This window comes from Leuresthes tenuis, unplaced genomic scaffold, assembly GCF_036924035.1.
Source record: "Leuresthes tenuis unplaced genomic scaffold, fLeuTen1.0.hap1 SCAF_5, whole genome shotgun sequence".
Lineage (NCBI taxonomy): Eukaryota > Metazoa > Chordata > Actinopteri > Atheriniformes > Atherinopsidae > Leuresthes > Leuresthes tenuis.
This window is the reverse complement of record NW_027325359.1, coordinates 8,099,907-8,115,253: the sequence shown is the minus strand read 5'-3', so window position 1 is coordinate 8,115,253 and position 15,347 is coordinate 8,099,907. Positions and strand designations below refer to the sequence as shown.

The following is a 15,347-nucleotide window of genomic DNA, read 5'->3' as shown; positions in this document are numbered from 1 at the left end:
TTTCTCTGCTGTTGATCTTTGATTTCACCACATTTCACCCAAACCCGTGTCTCGTTGAACTTCAAGGTTACATGATGTCGTCTTTGGAAGAGAAACTACACTTTCTTCTGCTTCTTCTCCAGGAAGAACTGGAAAAGAAGAATAGCCAGAAAAAACATGACTAGCTTACATTTCAGTGATGATGCAGACCTTTGAGTGAGTACACATTTGTTTACTCGATTCTTACCTTCCGCAAAGCAGCAAAGGCAGGACCAAAAGTTGCATATGAGCTGGTGCGATCCCTGATCCAAGAGGGAAGCTTGGAGAGCGTAGCTGGCCGAGAGTAACGTCTGTCACACAGCACAACGGAGGAATAGTCGCCACGGTGACGGATAGCTCTTCCTTTGGAGGGAACAAATCTCACACTTGTTAATGCTGATGGTATCGTGTCAACTTTTTTTTTTTTTTTAATATTACATCATTATTATTACCTATAGACTGGTTGACAGCCTTCATGCAGAGGTTTTCTACGAGTGCTTGTCCAGGGCTCCTTCCCTGACTGCGAGGCTACAACAGAGAAATGTGATATTTGAAGACAAACTCACCAATTCCTCTCAGCTTACATTTACAGGAAATATCTCCTCATGCTCGTGAACATGCCGTTTAGACTTATGAGAGATTTCTGACCAGGTGTGTGTCCAGATATGACATCTTTTCCTGCAGCTCTGGGGATTTGATGTTGGGATATGGCATTCCAACCATCACGACACACCTGTCACCACATGCACACACACACACACACACACGTTTGGCTGTAAATGCAAGAAACAATATGTGCCACGTTATGTGCTTTTGAATTACACTCACCTGCCCAAGTCATCAGAGAAATTGATTCCCTCGCTCATCTTTCCTCCAACCACAGAAAACAGCAACGCTCCCGTGAGTCCTCCGCCGTCCAGAGCACACCTCTAAGATTAAAAGAGAGAGGTGCTACGAGTGACACAATCCAGTCCTAATGACCACACTCTCAACGCTTAGTTATGGAGGCAGTGACGGTGGGTTACCTGGATACAACGGGAAAACTCGCTCAGCACCTGCTCCACCAGGTTGGCCTTCTTTGGCTCCTGAAAGATCTGAGGAGGCGTTTGTAATAGCTCAGAGATTTTAGGGAAACTTTTTCTAATATATATTTCATACCACGACTTCTACAGACACTCTTGTTAACCTTAATTAAATAAACATGTAGCAGATGTACCTTCTTCTTATTTGCCAGTCGGGTGAGCACGCCGCTGGCCTCCCAGTGAGAAATAATCCGCCTCGAATATTCATAAGAGGGAAAGAAACACACAACCCCGCCAGGGACCACGTTGCAAATGTTGGAGAGAATGCGACCCGTTTCATCCATCTGTTAACAAAGCGGTTAAAACCTTGCGGCGATGCTTGTGCAAACAATACAACTCCTGTCGATGAAATCCCAACAAAGAAGTGAAGAACGTGTGTTGTTACCATGCGAGGAGAGTCTCGGTTTTGAAAAGTGAAATCCAGCTCCTGCCCAGATGGGCCGCTGCACAAGACGATGGGAAGAATGTTCTCTGGAGGAATGACGTGGCCTGCAGACAGTTATCAGGAAAAATGACAGAAGGCAAGACACTATTTGCCGTTCTTGTGTCTTCCATCAGATGAGGGAAAACATCCAAAATGCACAAATATTAAGTGTAGTAACACTGCAACTGAGGATGTTTCTAACAGACTCAAAAACATCAGTTTACTCACTCATTGCAGCTTAACTTTCGAAACCCATTCTAATATCATCTTAAATGCCTTTAACATGGTCTGAAATGATTTGTAACTGTCCTAAATCCAATCTAATCTGGCTTGACCTGAAATAAAGTTGAAATGGAAACCCTGTGGGCCAGTAAAAGACACATCTTGAGTCAAGCGTTCTATATTTATCAAATATCTCCCACAAACATTGAAATATTGATAGTCACATCACTAAACTGAGGGAAATATAATGGAGTATCCTACAAAGTAGTGTTAGAAAATGGGCCACTCACCGCAGGAGAACTCCACGATGCGCTCCTCTCCCACTCCGGCAGAAAACAGTAGCTCTTGCTTAAAGTCTGAAACCTACACGTAACATTTCTACGTATGATATAGCTCACTCAATAACAACGCCACCATGTAGTTTTGTTCATTTCAAAGCAACTCACAGGCTGCATGGTTCCTCCAGCAATAATGACAGCTCTGCACTCCTTCAACACCTGAGCAAAATGGACCGCTGGATTCAGCAGAAGGAACTTGACGCTGCTCTCCGACACAGTGCCTGAGCAATAAACAGGTATGGCGTTTTACAATCGAACCGTTTACCACATTGTCCTTCCTTTCCTATTTCGAGTGTAAAATGGTACCTTGTCTGTGCACCACCACTCTGCCATCAGTATTGCTGTTGGTGAGAGCCATGAAGAAACCCTCCACCTGCATCATGGGAGACGCAGACAGCACTCTGTCTGCCTCAGTAGACCCCTGCTGGTCTGTAGAGGGAACTGCACACAGGAGAGTATGAATAACTGTTGAAACTGTTTCATGTTTTGTGCAATACATGGCTAGATGTGGGAGTCTGAGATAGAATAGAAACCATCATTTTTGTCTTTTAAATATGAGTTCTAGCACATCTTATATACAACTGATTCAATTTCACCTCAGTACATAACAATTCCTCCAGTGAGGGTGTTCTTCTCCAAAAATATGCTTAATGAGGGCAGCAGATCTGACCTGAAGCAGAGCTCTGGTTGCTCTGTAAGGTCTGAAGATAACGATTTAGGCCTTCTGTGCGTCGGTTCTCCTTGTTGCAGCTGCTCTGGGTGTGCAGGGTCACACCTGAGCCGACATACTTCTCCACAAATCCACCCAGCTGCAGACAGAACATACAGGTGGCATGAATTTCATGTTACAGTAGATCACGCTCAGATATATACACTTTTACATGTAAAGTATGAATCGTGTAGACATATCAAACACCTACCTTTCGGCTGATCATACTCTTCTCAAAGTACCTTTGTAACTAAAGCAGGAATGACAGAGAGATTCAGACATTTAGTTTGTCGCTTGAATATGTTGTTCAACTGACTTCATTTTAAAGTGAAATGCAGCAAAAACTACCTTAAACAAGTTTATGTTATCAATCTGAGCCTTGAAGAGAAAGTTGTTAATGGTGTGCATCTCTGTCCCTGGGGGATAAAATACAACCGGGTGGTTAGTGATTTCTATTCGAAGCGTCTGTCTATGTGTGCTCATTACCGACTAACCTGCTTGTGTAGTCTGGTTCAGTGGATTTTGTCCAACTTTACCTGCAGGGAAAACAGCAAGCAACACTGAGATCAGCAATGTCTTCATAGCAAACTGCTCTGACCAGCAGATTCACCTGCTGAATTCACTGCATGATTGGCAGTTATAAATAATTCGAAGCCAACTGCACACACTCACCTCCTAGCATACGAACCAATCCCTCGATCACAAACAGAATCTGTTTGATGTACATCAGATTCTTTGCCTTCAGTCTGCTCCTGGCGTCGAAGACAGATGCATATCAAGTAAGAGCACAGTAAGACCGCATTGAATTGTGGATACAAGTCTTTAGTGTGAGACTCACTTATAGCGGTCAGCATACTGTGTGAGCTGGGACTGCGCACGGCAAAGCTGCAGGATTTTCAAATGTTCAAATATTGCAGAATGACAAGCAAAAATGCTTCAAAGCTTGATGTTTAATGTTACATAAGAAACAGCTTACCTGTGCACCTGTGAGCTCCGTGCTGTATATACAGGAGAGAGTGTCACTGAGATTGTGAGCTTCATCAATGATCACCACCTGGTAGAAATATATTTTTTCATGTCTGCATTTTGCCAAATGCTCATTCTAACTGTTGAAAACTAAGTATTATGATAGACTAAAAAAAATAAGGGTGATTGTACCTGCCCCTTCAGCTGGACCCCTGCTGCCCTTCTTGTAGCATCATGAAGCACCATCTGATAAGGCATCACCACCAACTACACAAACACAAAAGCACATGATATACATACGTCTCTCAATATCTACTAAAGGAAAAGAAATAAAGAACTGAAAATGCAGTGAGCGAGTCGCCAGTGCAGTAACTAAACAATAACAAAGAACACCGAGTAAACTGACCATACAGAGGACTGGCTTACCTGCGCAGGGGGAATAGAAAGACGTGTGGCGTAATAAGGGCATGAATGAGTTTCCTTGCCCAGTTTCAGCAGCTGCTCTATGTCATGGACAGTCCCCAGAACTTCATCCCTCATCTGCTGCAGTGCAGAAGCTTTGTTGTAGGGACACACGCTCTTTTCTGGGCCTCGCTTGCGTTTTGCACCCTCCTCGTGATGCTGCTTCTCTGCGAAATGACAGCGCAGCGAACAGCTGTAAGCTCCCGAAAAATAGCTTCTGGCAGAGGCCTGAAGTGACAATTTATTACTGTGAGATGAGGAATTCTGTGGCTAAATGGCTCATACCGTGTTTATTCTTCTGCATCTCCGTGCAGCGGTCGTTAATGCGCTGGATGCTGCCCAGACGTCGCACCTCTTCATTAATACACAGATTCTGCCGAGCGGAGAGTTAAAGAGCAGGGCGAACAGTGTCAGCCACCGCAGTTAATAGGGTCATATTTTACAGACTGAATAAAAGTCTGTGAATACTGTGTACCGATACACAGCCTCAGATCATATCTTAATGTCTGTAGTCATGATATCACAATTTTTTCATAAAAAAGGAGATCTAAATATGCCTAAAGAACAAGTAATAAAGGTGTCATACAATTAGAAAATATGAAAATTGTTTTACCGACTTCTACATGGTTGGATTTTTCTACATATTTCCAGCTGTCTGTAGCAAAGAACACACAGCTAACGTGTTTTACAGAAGTCAGAGGTGCTGCTGTCATCTCTCTGCCAGAAACAGAATGTAACGGGTTGATATTTCCAGCAGTGCCTTTTTCACAAGCTTCTTTAGGGTCTCATAAAATTCTAAATCACCTCTATACAAATTGAGCATGCTGAATAACTGTTCCCCTGACAGGTCACACTTTGCTCTTCAAAGAATTCTGGCTGGTGTTCTGATAGTTAATGTGTACTCAAATACAATATCAGAGTTAGGCTTGGGACAGAGGACTTCACCAACAATGGTCCATTAATACTAGTTCATGACAAGCCAGGGTATCGACTACAATAAAGAATGAAGGTTTGCCTTCCAAGATAGATAGCCAGAAAGCTCTCAAGTACCCTAGTTTAAACCAATCTAAGTGGGAAGCAGTAGGACGAGCAAACAAACGCCATTTCTCAACCCCAAACGCATGTTACATGCTGCCTGTTACAGGTGTCGACACATTTTCCATTTGACATTTCCATACTTTTTTTCTTCCTCAGACTCAAAATACTTCTTGGCCATTTAATGCAGATCTTTTTTTCCCCTTCCAATCTCTTTGAAATCCAGTGGTTAACATGTATGTGGTATTTGACCATGTATACTTTAATCCGGCCAAGTATTTTCCAGAGGAATGAAGTAGGTACCAATTGCCACCAAAACCAATTCACAGTACTTAGTTTAAGCTGCTAAAAAATGTGCAACACACAAAAAAGAGGAAGAAAACTAACTTCTCACCTCCCTCATTATAATGTATAAAAAAAGAGTATATTTTGGTTCACTTTGGTTCTATTTTAGTCTCTTTAACAAATCAGAACCAAAACTTGCTCATAAAATCTTAAATATTCAAATTTCATGGCGTCTGTTCGGCCTTTGCCATTCATGTTGTCCACAAAATCCACAAAGAATTCCACCTTAAAGCTTTCGACAACATCAGGCTGACTCACCCTCACGCACAACGTGGTGAGGCTTGCTGCCTGCTCCTGAAAAGCACAGATCCTAATACTGGAACCGAATATTCAACTACACAGGTATTAGTTTGTGGGATGATGGTGGTTGTACGTTTTTGGGTTCAGCAGTATAGACTTGCTTGTGTGTGGCGTCCATGTGTTTTCAGTAACTTCTTTGTTTTATCCATCAGAAAATAGATAGAGATAGAAGTAGAGCTAGATAGAGCAAACAGGATGGAGAAAATCATGCAAGATTTTATCAGCTTATTTACATGTATTGCTCATGTGTATGTGTATGCATACATACCTGCCTTGAGCCCAGAGTAACCAGACTGATGTCCTTGCTGAAGGGGCTTTTTTGAACCTCATGGACAAACTGGGCCAGCTGGGAGTGAGTGCGACTGCAGTAATAAATCTACAAACAGGCATATGCACAGCGTCTCACATCAGCGCCACGCGTGAAACATGTTATTTTCATATTTTTGCGTTATGCCTACATAAACATTTCTTTCACCCACACCTTTGTCACATGTTCTTCAACCAGCTCATCATCTTCCTCTTCCTCGCCTCCGAAGAGTCTGTGCACATGAGCAGACGCATGCTGCAGTCTTTGTTTTTCCATTTCAGATTTCGACAGTGATAACATACATTTCAAATCAGCTGGTAGGAGTCGATTACCACCCTCACCTGCTTTTACTCTTTGACTCATCATCACTCTCATATTCTGCAATGATGAGCTCTTCATCTGCTTGATCTCCTGGCGCCTCAACCTGTTCTTCTTTACTGATCTGAAGCAACTTGAACGTCTCCTCCTCTTCGCAGCTCTACAATCACACTTAAGTTCTTTTGTGCTCAATGGCTTATAGTAATTTATTTCTGTATCCAATAACTTACCTTTCTTTTAATTGCATATTTCAGCTGAACGTTGTTTCTGATCATTTCTAGCCGTTCTTCCCTGTTCTTCCTTCTTAACTCTTCCTCCTGACGCGAAAGTATTAAATTATAATCAAATGCCAAGTCTCCGAGGACCCCAGAGATCCATTCCACGCCAACATGTAAAATACATTCAGGAACAGCCTCACCTTCAGCTTCGACACCAGATCCCGTTCAGCCTTCTTTTGAACAAAGTCTGTGATCCAGTCTGGTTCTGCTGAGGAGCTGGTGGCAGAGGACTGAGCAGCAGAGGTGGAGAGAGATGCCTCCCCCTGCTGCAGCAGAGCAGCTGCCTCCTGTCTCTTCTTCTTCTCATAATCTGTGAGCCAGCTCAGTGCGCCACAGATCAGACTCAGCGACTTGCCCTAGATTAACACACACATGCATTAACATTAAAGTTATTGATTAACTGGAACACATCTGCCTTGGGTTTCCTCTCTCTCCTCTTCTACACACCGTTCCAGTTGGGCTTTCAAAGATGCCAACTTTGCCCTGGTCGAGTGCACTGTAGAGGGCTTGCATAAACTGCTCCTGGATGTTGTAGGGTTGGTAGGGAAATGGAAACTTGACCCCGCCATCTTCCATGCCACTAGATATTCCTGGGAAAGAACATAAAGGTTGGATATAGGCGTCGTGATATCTGAACAGCCCCCAGTCTGTTTAAAGTGGCCTGTGTTGAGTCCTCACAGTGATAAGACAATACATTGTCTGCTATATCAGATTATATTTATTCAACTGGTTCTTTTTTACAGCACTTAATAAACTGTTGTTTAACTCAATAGCTTTCTAATTCGCATGCATTGCGACCATTTTTCTCTGTTTAGAAAGAAAAACTTAAACGCGAGTTAAAAGACAGTGGGGGTCATGTCCACCTTATAATCGTAAATCTGCTACATTCTGTCGTTCATACTCTACACAAATATCGCTGCTATAAAATATACATACCGTAGATATCCCGTAATAGGACTTTTTATTTTCAACTCCCGGCTTTTCAACAATCGCGCCAACAGACAGAAGTGGTGACAGAGTGTGACCAATGGGGAACGAGAAAAAGCAAGGAGTGCATGTTTTGTAAAATACCACTTTATAGGTGGACGGTGCGACTCTCGTCCAGTTCATATTTTGTTATTTTTATTAATTTTAATTTATTATTAGAGCGTTCAAGATCTTAGAGTCATTACACTTTTAATGTACAAGTATACTGAATTTGTAAAGTGAGCTTTTGCTCTGCTCTTTTTTGCGCACCGCCTTTCCGGTAGACGCTTGTACACATATATACAACACCACCAACGCTCGTTCATCCCCGTGTTTCCTGTAGACTGTCTGGAAAGTTCTCTGCCCTTTTATAAGCGTTTATCAGACACCAGGCTGCAAGAAACGTGAACCAGAAGTAATTTCGCTCTTTACCCCTCACTGATACAAGCGTGGCTGGTGCAAAACCGTAGTACAGTCTTTGCGCTTTTGGCTGAGAGCAGCAACGTGCATTTTATTTACAACAGTGTCCACAAGAAAGTTGAGTTAGTGTAGAGTATTTAACGACGTCTGCTAGCTCGCTAGTGTTGTTATTAGTTGTTGCTTGCTGCACTAAACGTTGGTTGAGAGAGGATTAGCTTTAGCAGCCGATATCAGTGCCAAGTGTTAGTAACTCAGTTTGGATTGTGCTGCAAGCCAGAGTAGAGAGAAGGGGAAATCTGCCTCATGACAATGACTGCAGAGGAGCAGACAAGCGAAGGGCAACACACCATCCCAATGGAGGGTGAGGATATCACACCAAAGAAAGACGGGGGTGTTTTTAAGGTAAGTGATTTTGTTTTGGTACTGCAAATCCAGCGAGCTGCGTGGTTAGCTGACGCATTCGGCTAAGCTAACAGTAGCCGTTATTAGCAAGGCTGTTGCTTGTGTTATCGACTAGTTGAATCTATCTGCAACGTTGTCAACACCACAACACCAACGCTATCTACCTTAATTCAGTGTCATCTGCAACTGTCATCTGCAGCGCTAAGGTGTCAATAATATCAGTTATTTCCCCTGCAACCATCTATTTCTAGAAGGATCTTGGGCCGTGGAGAATTAGGTATCAGTGCTGATGTGAGCATTTAATAACCAAGATAGATGGACTCAAACAGGGCTTTTTTGTATTACCAGTTTCCCCCCCCAATCATTTGTCAGCTTTACCTTTTATGCACGAGTGCCAAAGTGAAAGGTGGGACCTTTCAAAGGAGAGACGCAGATAGGATAGATCTGATATTGCTTTTTGCTTTAATAAACTCTCCTTCTAGTTTTGCTCACTTCTGCTGTTGTCTGTTCTTACAGCTGGTGAAAAGGGAAGGTGCTGGTGCAGAGCTCCCTATGACTGGTGACAAAGTGTTTGTGCATTATGTGGGCACACTTCTGGACGGGACGCATTTTGACTCGAGCAGAGACCGAGGAGAGAAGTTCTCCTTCGAGATGGGCAGAGGTTGGTCGCATATCTGAAAGACACGAATATTCATTAATTCATGCTGCCCTATGATTGTGATTAATTCCGTCCTACCTGTCTTTAGGGCAAGTAATAAAGGCATGGGACATTGGTGTGGCCACAATGAAAGTGGGAGAGATATGCCAGCTCATCTGTAAGCCCGAGTATGCTTATGGATCTGCAGGCAGCCCACCCAAGATCCCTCCAAATGCCACTCTTATCTTTGAGGTACGCTCACATTTATTTTGATACTTCATTATATACTTCCAGCTGTATTTCTGCCATTATTTCCAAAAAAAAAATATATTGAGATGTTATTTTTGCACATGTAAAGGTGGAGTTGTTTGAATTTCGAGGGGAGGACATAACAGAGGAGGAGGATGGAGGAATCATCAGACGTATTGTCACTAAAGGGCAGGGATACTCCAAACCTAATGAAGGAGCTTCTGTTGAAGGTAGCATATCCAGATACACTTGTTTCTTTGTAAAGTATTTCCTTGGTCCCAGAATAGTGGGTTTTTTTTTGTTTGTTTGTTTTATTTAAAGACAGATTCTATGCTTATGTGCTTCCCAAACCACTTTTTAGTATTAGTTTAACATTTGGGATAGACGTCATGGCAGAGGACTAATCGTGAGATATGATGTATTTGTAAAATCCACTTTAAAGTTAATTGGATTTTTAGGGCTTGCTAGTCTCATTTGAATTTGAAGAACTGGATTAAGATTGAAATTATATACTGAGTCCAAGTTACAGGTGAATGGAAACAGAAATGTGTGCTTGTGAATACTGTAAATGATTATCTGTGACAGAGAGCACAGTAAAGCATTTAAACATCATCAGCTGCTTTCTGATGTCCTGCAGAGGGAAATCTTAAGAGCTCAAAACATAACTATTTAGTCGACAGGTGTAACGATGTATTTCTCCTCAGCTGCCGATATGATGCACATTAGCCAGTTAAAGTCAGGAGTCTGGGACATGCACTAACTCACTAACATTTCCATCCCCTCTCAGTGACTGTGGAGGGTACTTTCGATGAACGCGTATTTGACCAGAGAGAACTAAAATTTGAGATCGGGGATGGAGAGAGTCTTGGCTTGCCTACTGGAGTGGAGAAGGCCATCATGGCTATGGAGCAAGGCGAGGAGGCACTATTCACTATTAAGCCCAAGTATGATCATGTTGACTGTGCGTCTCACCAACTTTACTGTATTGAAGTCATGTCAGAGAAAAAAATGCTTGACTGATGCGTTTTTAACATCTCTTGCTGCTGATTATGAAATGGGGTTTTGGGGTATATTAAAATCAACTAAGAAGTAAACTATCTCGTTTCTGAAAAATATCAGAATTGATGATTTTATAGCTGTGATATGACAAAAATCTAAAATGGGGATAAATTTATTTATTTTTGTTCTAGGTTAATGCACAAACCCCATCACTACAAGTGTGTTTTACATTGCACACCAACACGTCTTTTACACACTTAAGATCAACTAAGCGTGTTTGATTTGCAGATACGGGTTTGGGAATGCAGGAAATGAAAAGCATAACATTCCTGGTGGTGCAACATTGCAGTACAAGATCAAGCTGGCAGCCTTTGAGAAGGTAAGCACATCCTGGTGCTGTAAGACGAATACAACTTCAGTTGTTGAAGTACCTATGCCACCGTTTCCTCAAATGTGTTCTTTTAATAGGCCAAGGAATCATGGGAAATGAACACATTAGAAAAGCTGGAGCAAAGTGGTATTGTCAAAGAGAAGGGAACGCAGTATTTTAAGGTATGTTTCGAGGGAGCGCGCAGTTTGTCGTTGACTCGAGCAAAGATTTTGTCTTTTAACGTAGTAAGTCTGCATGTTGCAGGAGGGAAAATACAAGCAGGCATCTGTGCAGTACAAAAGGATCGTTTCTTGGCTGGAAAACGAGTCTGGTTTGACAGAAGAGGATGAGAAGAAGGCAAAAGTGTTGCAGCTAGCTGCACATTTGAATGTGGCCATGTGCTACCTTAAATTGCAGGAGCCAAACCAAGCCTTTGAAAGCTGTGACAAGGTATGTAATGTTTACTACATCTAAGCAAGACATATTTAACTATTAGCCAACAATAAAGTCTGTATTCAGTGGGTTTAAGGTCAGCCTTTATTCTTTGGTAATGGCACTGATTAGATTGCATGGTTGTCTTCTATATTACATAAGTGCTGGTTATTTGTGTTTGAATACTAAAATGACCAGATCATTTTGTGTCATTACAGGCTTTGGAGATGGATTCCACCAATGAGAAAGCTTTGTTCCGAAGGGGAGAGGCATTGTTCTGTATGAAGGAGTATGACAGAGCGAGAGATGATTTCCAACGAGTTGTTCAGCTGTATCCTGTCAACAAGGCTGCCAAGAGTCAGGTATAACAACATGTTGTGGAAACAAATTTTTTTCTTTCCTCTTATGAGAATTGTTTATTTATTTATTTATTATTTTTTTTTTTTTCAAAGGATGCTAATATGTGCATGTGTTTATTGCGCTCATATCTAAAACGAACGGGGTCAAACTGTCACTCGTGTGTCAAATAAACAATTTGCATTGCTTTAAGTATGGGCATCTCTTAAGTTTTGTTTTGTGATCTGAATGCAACTGAAAATATGGTACACTGACGTTTCCACCGTGTCCTGCCAGTTGGCGCTCTGTCAGAAACGTATGAAGGAGCAGCATGAGAAGGACAAACGCATCTACGCCAACATGTTCCAGAAATTTGCAGAGAGGGATTCAAAGGTGAAGGGTTGTCTTTTCCACAAGAGGGTGCAATAAGCAATTGTTGTTGTTTTTCGGGTTTGTTACAAATATATAGTCCAGCTCAAAAGGTGCTGATGTGGTTTGTCTTCCCTCGTGTACAGAAAGAAGCAGAGAAGTCAAAGACCGAGAGCAAGGAGAACGGCGAGGATGAAATGGAGATTGAAAAGGAAGCTGCGAGTGAAGCAAAGGCGTAGATGAAGATGCGACTGTCATGTGGTTCAACTGTACTTAAAACTTTTGTAACTGGCCATTTGTGTTAAAAATGTGATGTGTGTATGTTAGAATGCGTGTCACTGAGAGCACTGACCTTGGAAATGTCTTTGCAGGCTTTTTGGTGTGGCAGCTCGCTGAGGGAGTGTTGCTTCCTCAGCTGATGGCACAGTAGGATATGGATATCATAAACTAGTTGTGTGCCACGAACCTGGCTCTGAAACCTTTCAGCTCACTGCTTTTAACCACATGTGCATGTGACGTAAAAGAAATATGGTTGGGAACAAAAGTATATCCCAAGTTTTAAGTGCAGAAATTCAAAACCCTCAACCATGAAGGGCTAGACAGTTTACTTTGCACTACCTTCTGCCCTGTAACCCTCCTCAGTTTTGGTGTCCAGCCAAGCCTTGTCCCGGGCCTACTGATCAATTCCTGCAGTTGTGATGGCTGTGTTCATAGATTTGATAAGTTTTGAATGTTAGTGCCTGTGTCCTAAAGTATGTATGTAGCAGCACTGTGGATATGCGGATTAATAAGACATTATCCTGGAATCTCAGCCTAAAGATGAAGCTCCTTTAAAACCTCTAGGGTACAGGACTGTTCACTTTTGCTTTGGAAATATTGACTTTGTACTTTTCGTTTTTTTCTTTCTCAGTGTTGTGCTTGTTATTTCTTTCCAAATTGTTCTCAAACTGAATTGAAAAAGAGCTGATTTCTTAACTGGAATATGTGCATTTATAACGTAAGCAGCTACAGTAGAAAGGACAGTAATTAGCTCCTGGACGCAATTGAAACGGTTATGTTTTGGTTTATTTACTGTAAAATAAATAAATAAAAAAAAGTTTAAAAAAATAATAATTTTAAAAAGCGAGTGTATGAATGTGTGCTTATATGGCTCCTGAGCATCCGTTTAAGACTGCACACCAGAAGAAGAGAGCCCTGTTAGTCAGCAGTGCTTACAGTGGCAAAAACTAAATTAGATTCCTAATTTAAAACCGTGCTGTCTAAGTTTGATTGACTTTGTTGGAATAAGTCACTGCTTGATGTATCCTTGACAGGATATAATAAACAGTAACTACACGTTGATTGTGCATATGGCTTTTTTTCTGGGTTTTTTTTGTTTTTTTTCTTTCTAATTTATTTTATCCTCAGTTAATAGTTCCTTCAATATTTTAGTTTTTTTGTCCTTAAGTGGACATAACGTGAGATGCTTAGTCACAAATAACCTGTGAAGTTTGTCGATTCAAGGAGTAAGGAACTTACTAACAGCAAGCCGTGAGATGATTTAACTCGGCACTTGTGCACACTTCTGTAGAATTTATAAATGTATGAAAATAAAGAGAAATGCATGTCATTTTATTCCTCCTTAAAAATTGAAATGCTGTGTTGAACATCAGTTTCACGAGCATAACCAGGAAGAGCTGTAGACTGGAATCCGCTTAGATTTTTCACATTCAACGCGTAACACCTAAACTTGTTTTTCTAATTTCTTGTACTTTCTAAGAAAAAGGTATGTTTTGTATATTATGAAAATGATCAAGGTTGTACCTGCCTCAGTCAGCTTTCCCATGAATAAACAGGACCTGATTTGATCTCCCAGCCCTCTCTCTCGAGATGCTGGTGTCATCTTACACTGTTCTTGCTGGTTTTGTACATGTTGATTGGGATCAAGGTGTGGCAACTGTTTTTTTCTTTGGTAGAGTACTTCTTGTCAGTTTTATTGTGGTAGCTTAGTGATTTATATGGCGACAGGTGTCAGCAAAGTTCTCACCTGGGAGAGTCTGATTTCTTACTTTATTGTTCACACAACAACAGTAGCCGGACAGGACCCGCAACACATCTGAAAAGATATTGGGACACTAAAGCTTCTACCCTACCACAGTGATGTTGCCACTGCATCTCAAACTACATTGTGGCTTTGAGTATACAAAGCTATGAAGCTTTTCAGTCGTTATTTTGTTCATTTTAATCTTCTCCAGATATTTTTTATTGTGGAACTGCAGGCAGGCCTTTTCAGTTCCCTCTTTTCTTATTGTATGTAGAATGTGGTTTTGCATTGTCTCGTGGACAATGTGGGAAGTGTATGAATGGAGTAAACCTCTTAAAGGCACAATATGTTGCTCTAAAATCTCCATGAACTTTTCTGCATTAATGCTGCAATAAAAGAAGTGTAAAATAAGTTTTGGCATGGGCCCTGATGCAAACCCGTAACATCTGACTTTTGGACTTACTTTAACAGTCTGACTGGTCCTTTATGACTTTGGTCCGGAGCATTCAGCATCCTCCGTCCATTCGTTTTCTACACCCGCTTAATCCAATTCAGGGTCACAGAGGAAGGACAGCCTATCCCAGGACGGGTCACCCTGGACATGTCACCAGTCTATCGCAGGCTCAACACAGATACAAGCAACAAGCTCCCTCACACTCACTCCAAAGGTCAATTCAGAACAACCAATTAATCTAACATGCATGCTTTTGGACCAATCTGAAGTTCCCGGAAACAACCCTCAAAGAAAGGTCCTGGAATGATTTGAACTGGGATTCATCATGCTGAAGGCTGCGGAGCCCACGCACCATCCAGTTCTTCCAAAAAAGATCTTTGATACTGACTTATTTCCAGTGTGTCATGGTCTATCCCAGATGCCTCCAACCTCAGACAAGTCAATGCCACTCCTGAACAATGTTAGGTTTCTTTGAAACAGTAAAGGTTTAAGTGGCAGTTGTTCATTTTACTCCATCAAGGTTCCCCCGCTGTAACCCTTTGCCCATGTGGTTATATCAGCTATTGGTGAATGACTGTTCTTGATGGAGTGCCGTCTGAGGGCTCAAACATCCCAGGCGTCAAGCTTTTGCTTAAGCCCTCGCCCTTCATACACTGAAATTACTGCAGCTTTCTTGGATTGTTTAATGATATGATGCACTTTAGATAGAGAAATATGCAAGTAGCTTCCAGTCTTTCTTCGTGGAACGTTGTGTTTAAACAACAGAAACTGAAGAACCTCCAGCCATCTTTTCTCCTGGCAAGACAAAGCATGAATATTTTATGTTGGTGCTCGCTGCAATGCAATAAAAGTCAACATAAGCTTTTTTGTTTAGTTTTATTTCATT

The 15,347-nt window shown here is 41.7% G+C and overlaps 2 protein-coding genes across 3 annotated transcripts; one reads left to right on the top strand and one right to left on the bottom strand.

Annotated features, from left to right (window-relative positions):
* Nucleotides 1–2: 2 nt before the first annotated feature.
* Nucleotides 3–7,816, bottom strand: ddx11 (DEAD/H (Asp-Glu-Ala-Asp/His) box helicase 11). The gene is made up of 28 exons (XM_072385764.1): nt 7,741–7,816; nt 7,252–7,394; nt 6,945–7,160; nt 6,757–6,843; nt 6,550–6,686; nt 6,383–6,440; nt 6,170–6,277; nt 4,507–4,594; nt 4,186–4,388; nt 3,952–4,026; nt 3,770–3,847; nt 3,632–3,678; nt 3,466–3,545; nt 3,288–3,329; nt 3,142–3,209; nt 3,005–3,043; nt 2,755–2,893; nt 2,391–2,525; nt 2,193–2,305; nt 2,037–2,109; nt 1,486–1,589; nt 1,235–1,384; nt 1,044–1,112; nt 847–947; nt 667–751; nt 471–546; nt 227–381; nt 3–128 (listed from the first exon to the last, which is right to left on the bottom strand). Exons 2-28 carry the CDS (start codon nt 7,378–7,380, stop codon nt 96–98), a joined length of 2,688 nt encoding a protein of 895 aa, XP_072241865.1. The 5' UTR covers nt 7,381–7,394; nt 7,741–7,816; the 3' UTR covers nt 3–95.
* A 292-nt stretch (nt 7,817–8,108) lies between these two features.
* Nucleotides 8,109–13,325, top strand: fkbp4 (FKBP prolyl isomerase 4). Of its 2 annotated transcripts, XM_072385766.1 has the most exons (12): nt 8,109–8,592; nt 9,109–9,253; nt 9,339–9,481; nt 9,588–9,708; nt 10,266–10,422; nt 10,766–10,856; nt 10,946–11,029; nt 11,112–11,297; nt 11,498–11,641; nt 11,913–12,008; nt 12,131–12,253; nt 12,356–13,325. In XM_072385766.1, the coding sequence occupies exons 1-11, from the start codon at nt 8,494–8,496 to the stop codon at nt 12,221–12,223; spliced, it is 1,359 nt and encodes a 452-aa protein (XP_072241867.1). In that variant the 5' UTR covers nt 8,109–8,493; the 3' UTR covers nt 12,224–12,253; nt 12,356–13,325. The 2 variants fall into 2 exon arrangements, with proteins under 2 accessions (XP_072241867.1, XP_072241866.1); XM_072385765.1 differs by having other exon boundaries at nt 12,131–13,325.
* Nucleotides 13,326–15,347: the final 2,022 nt, after the last annotated feature.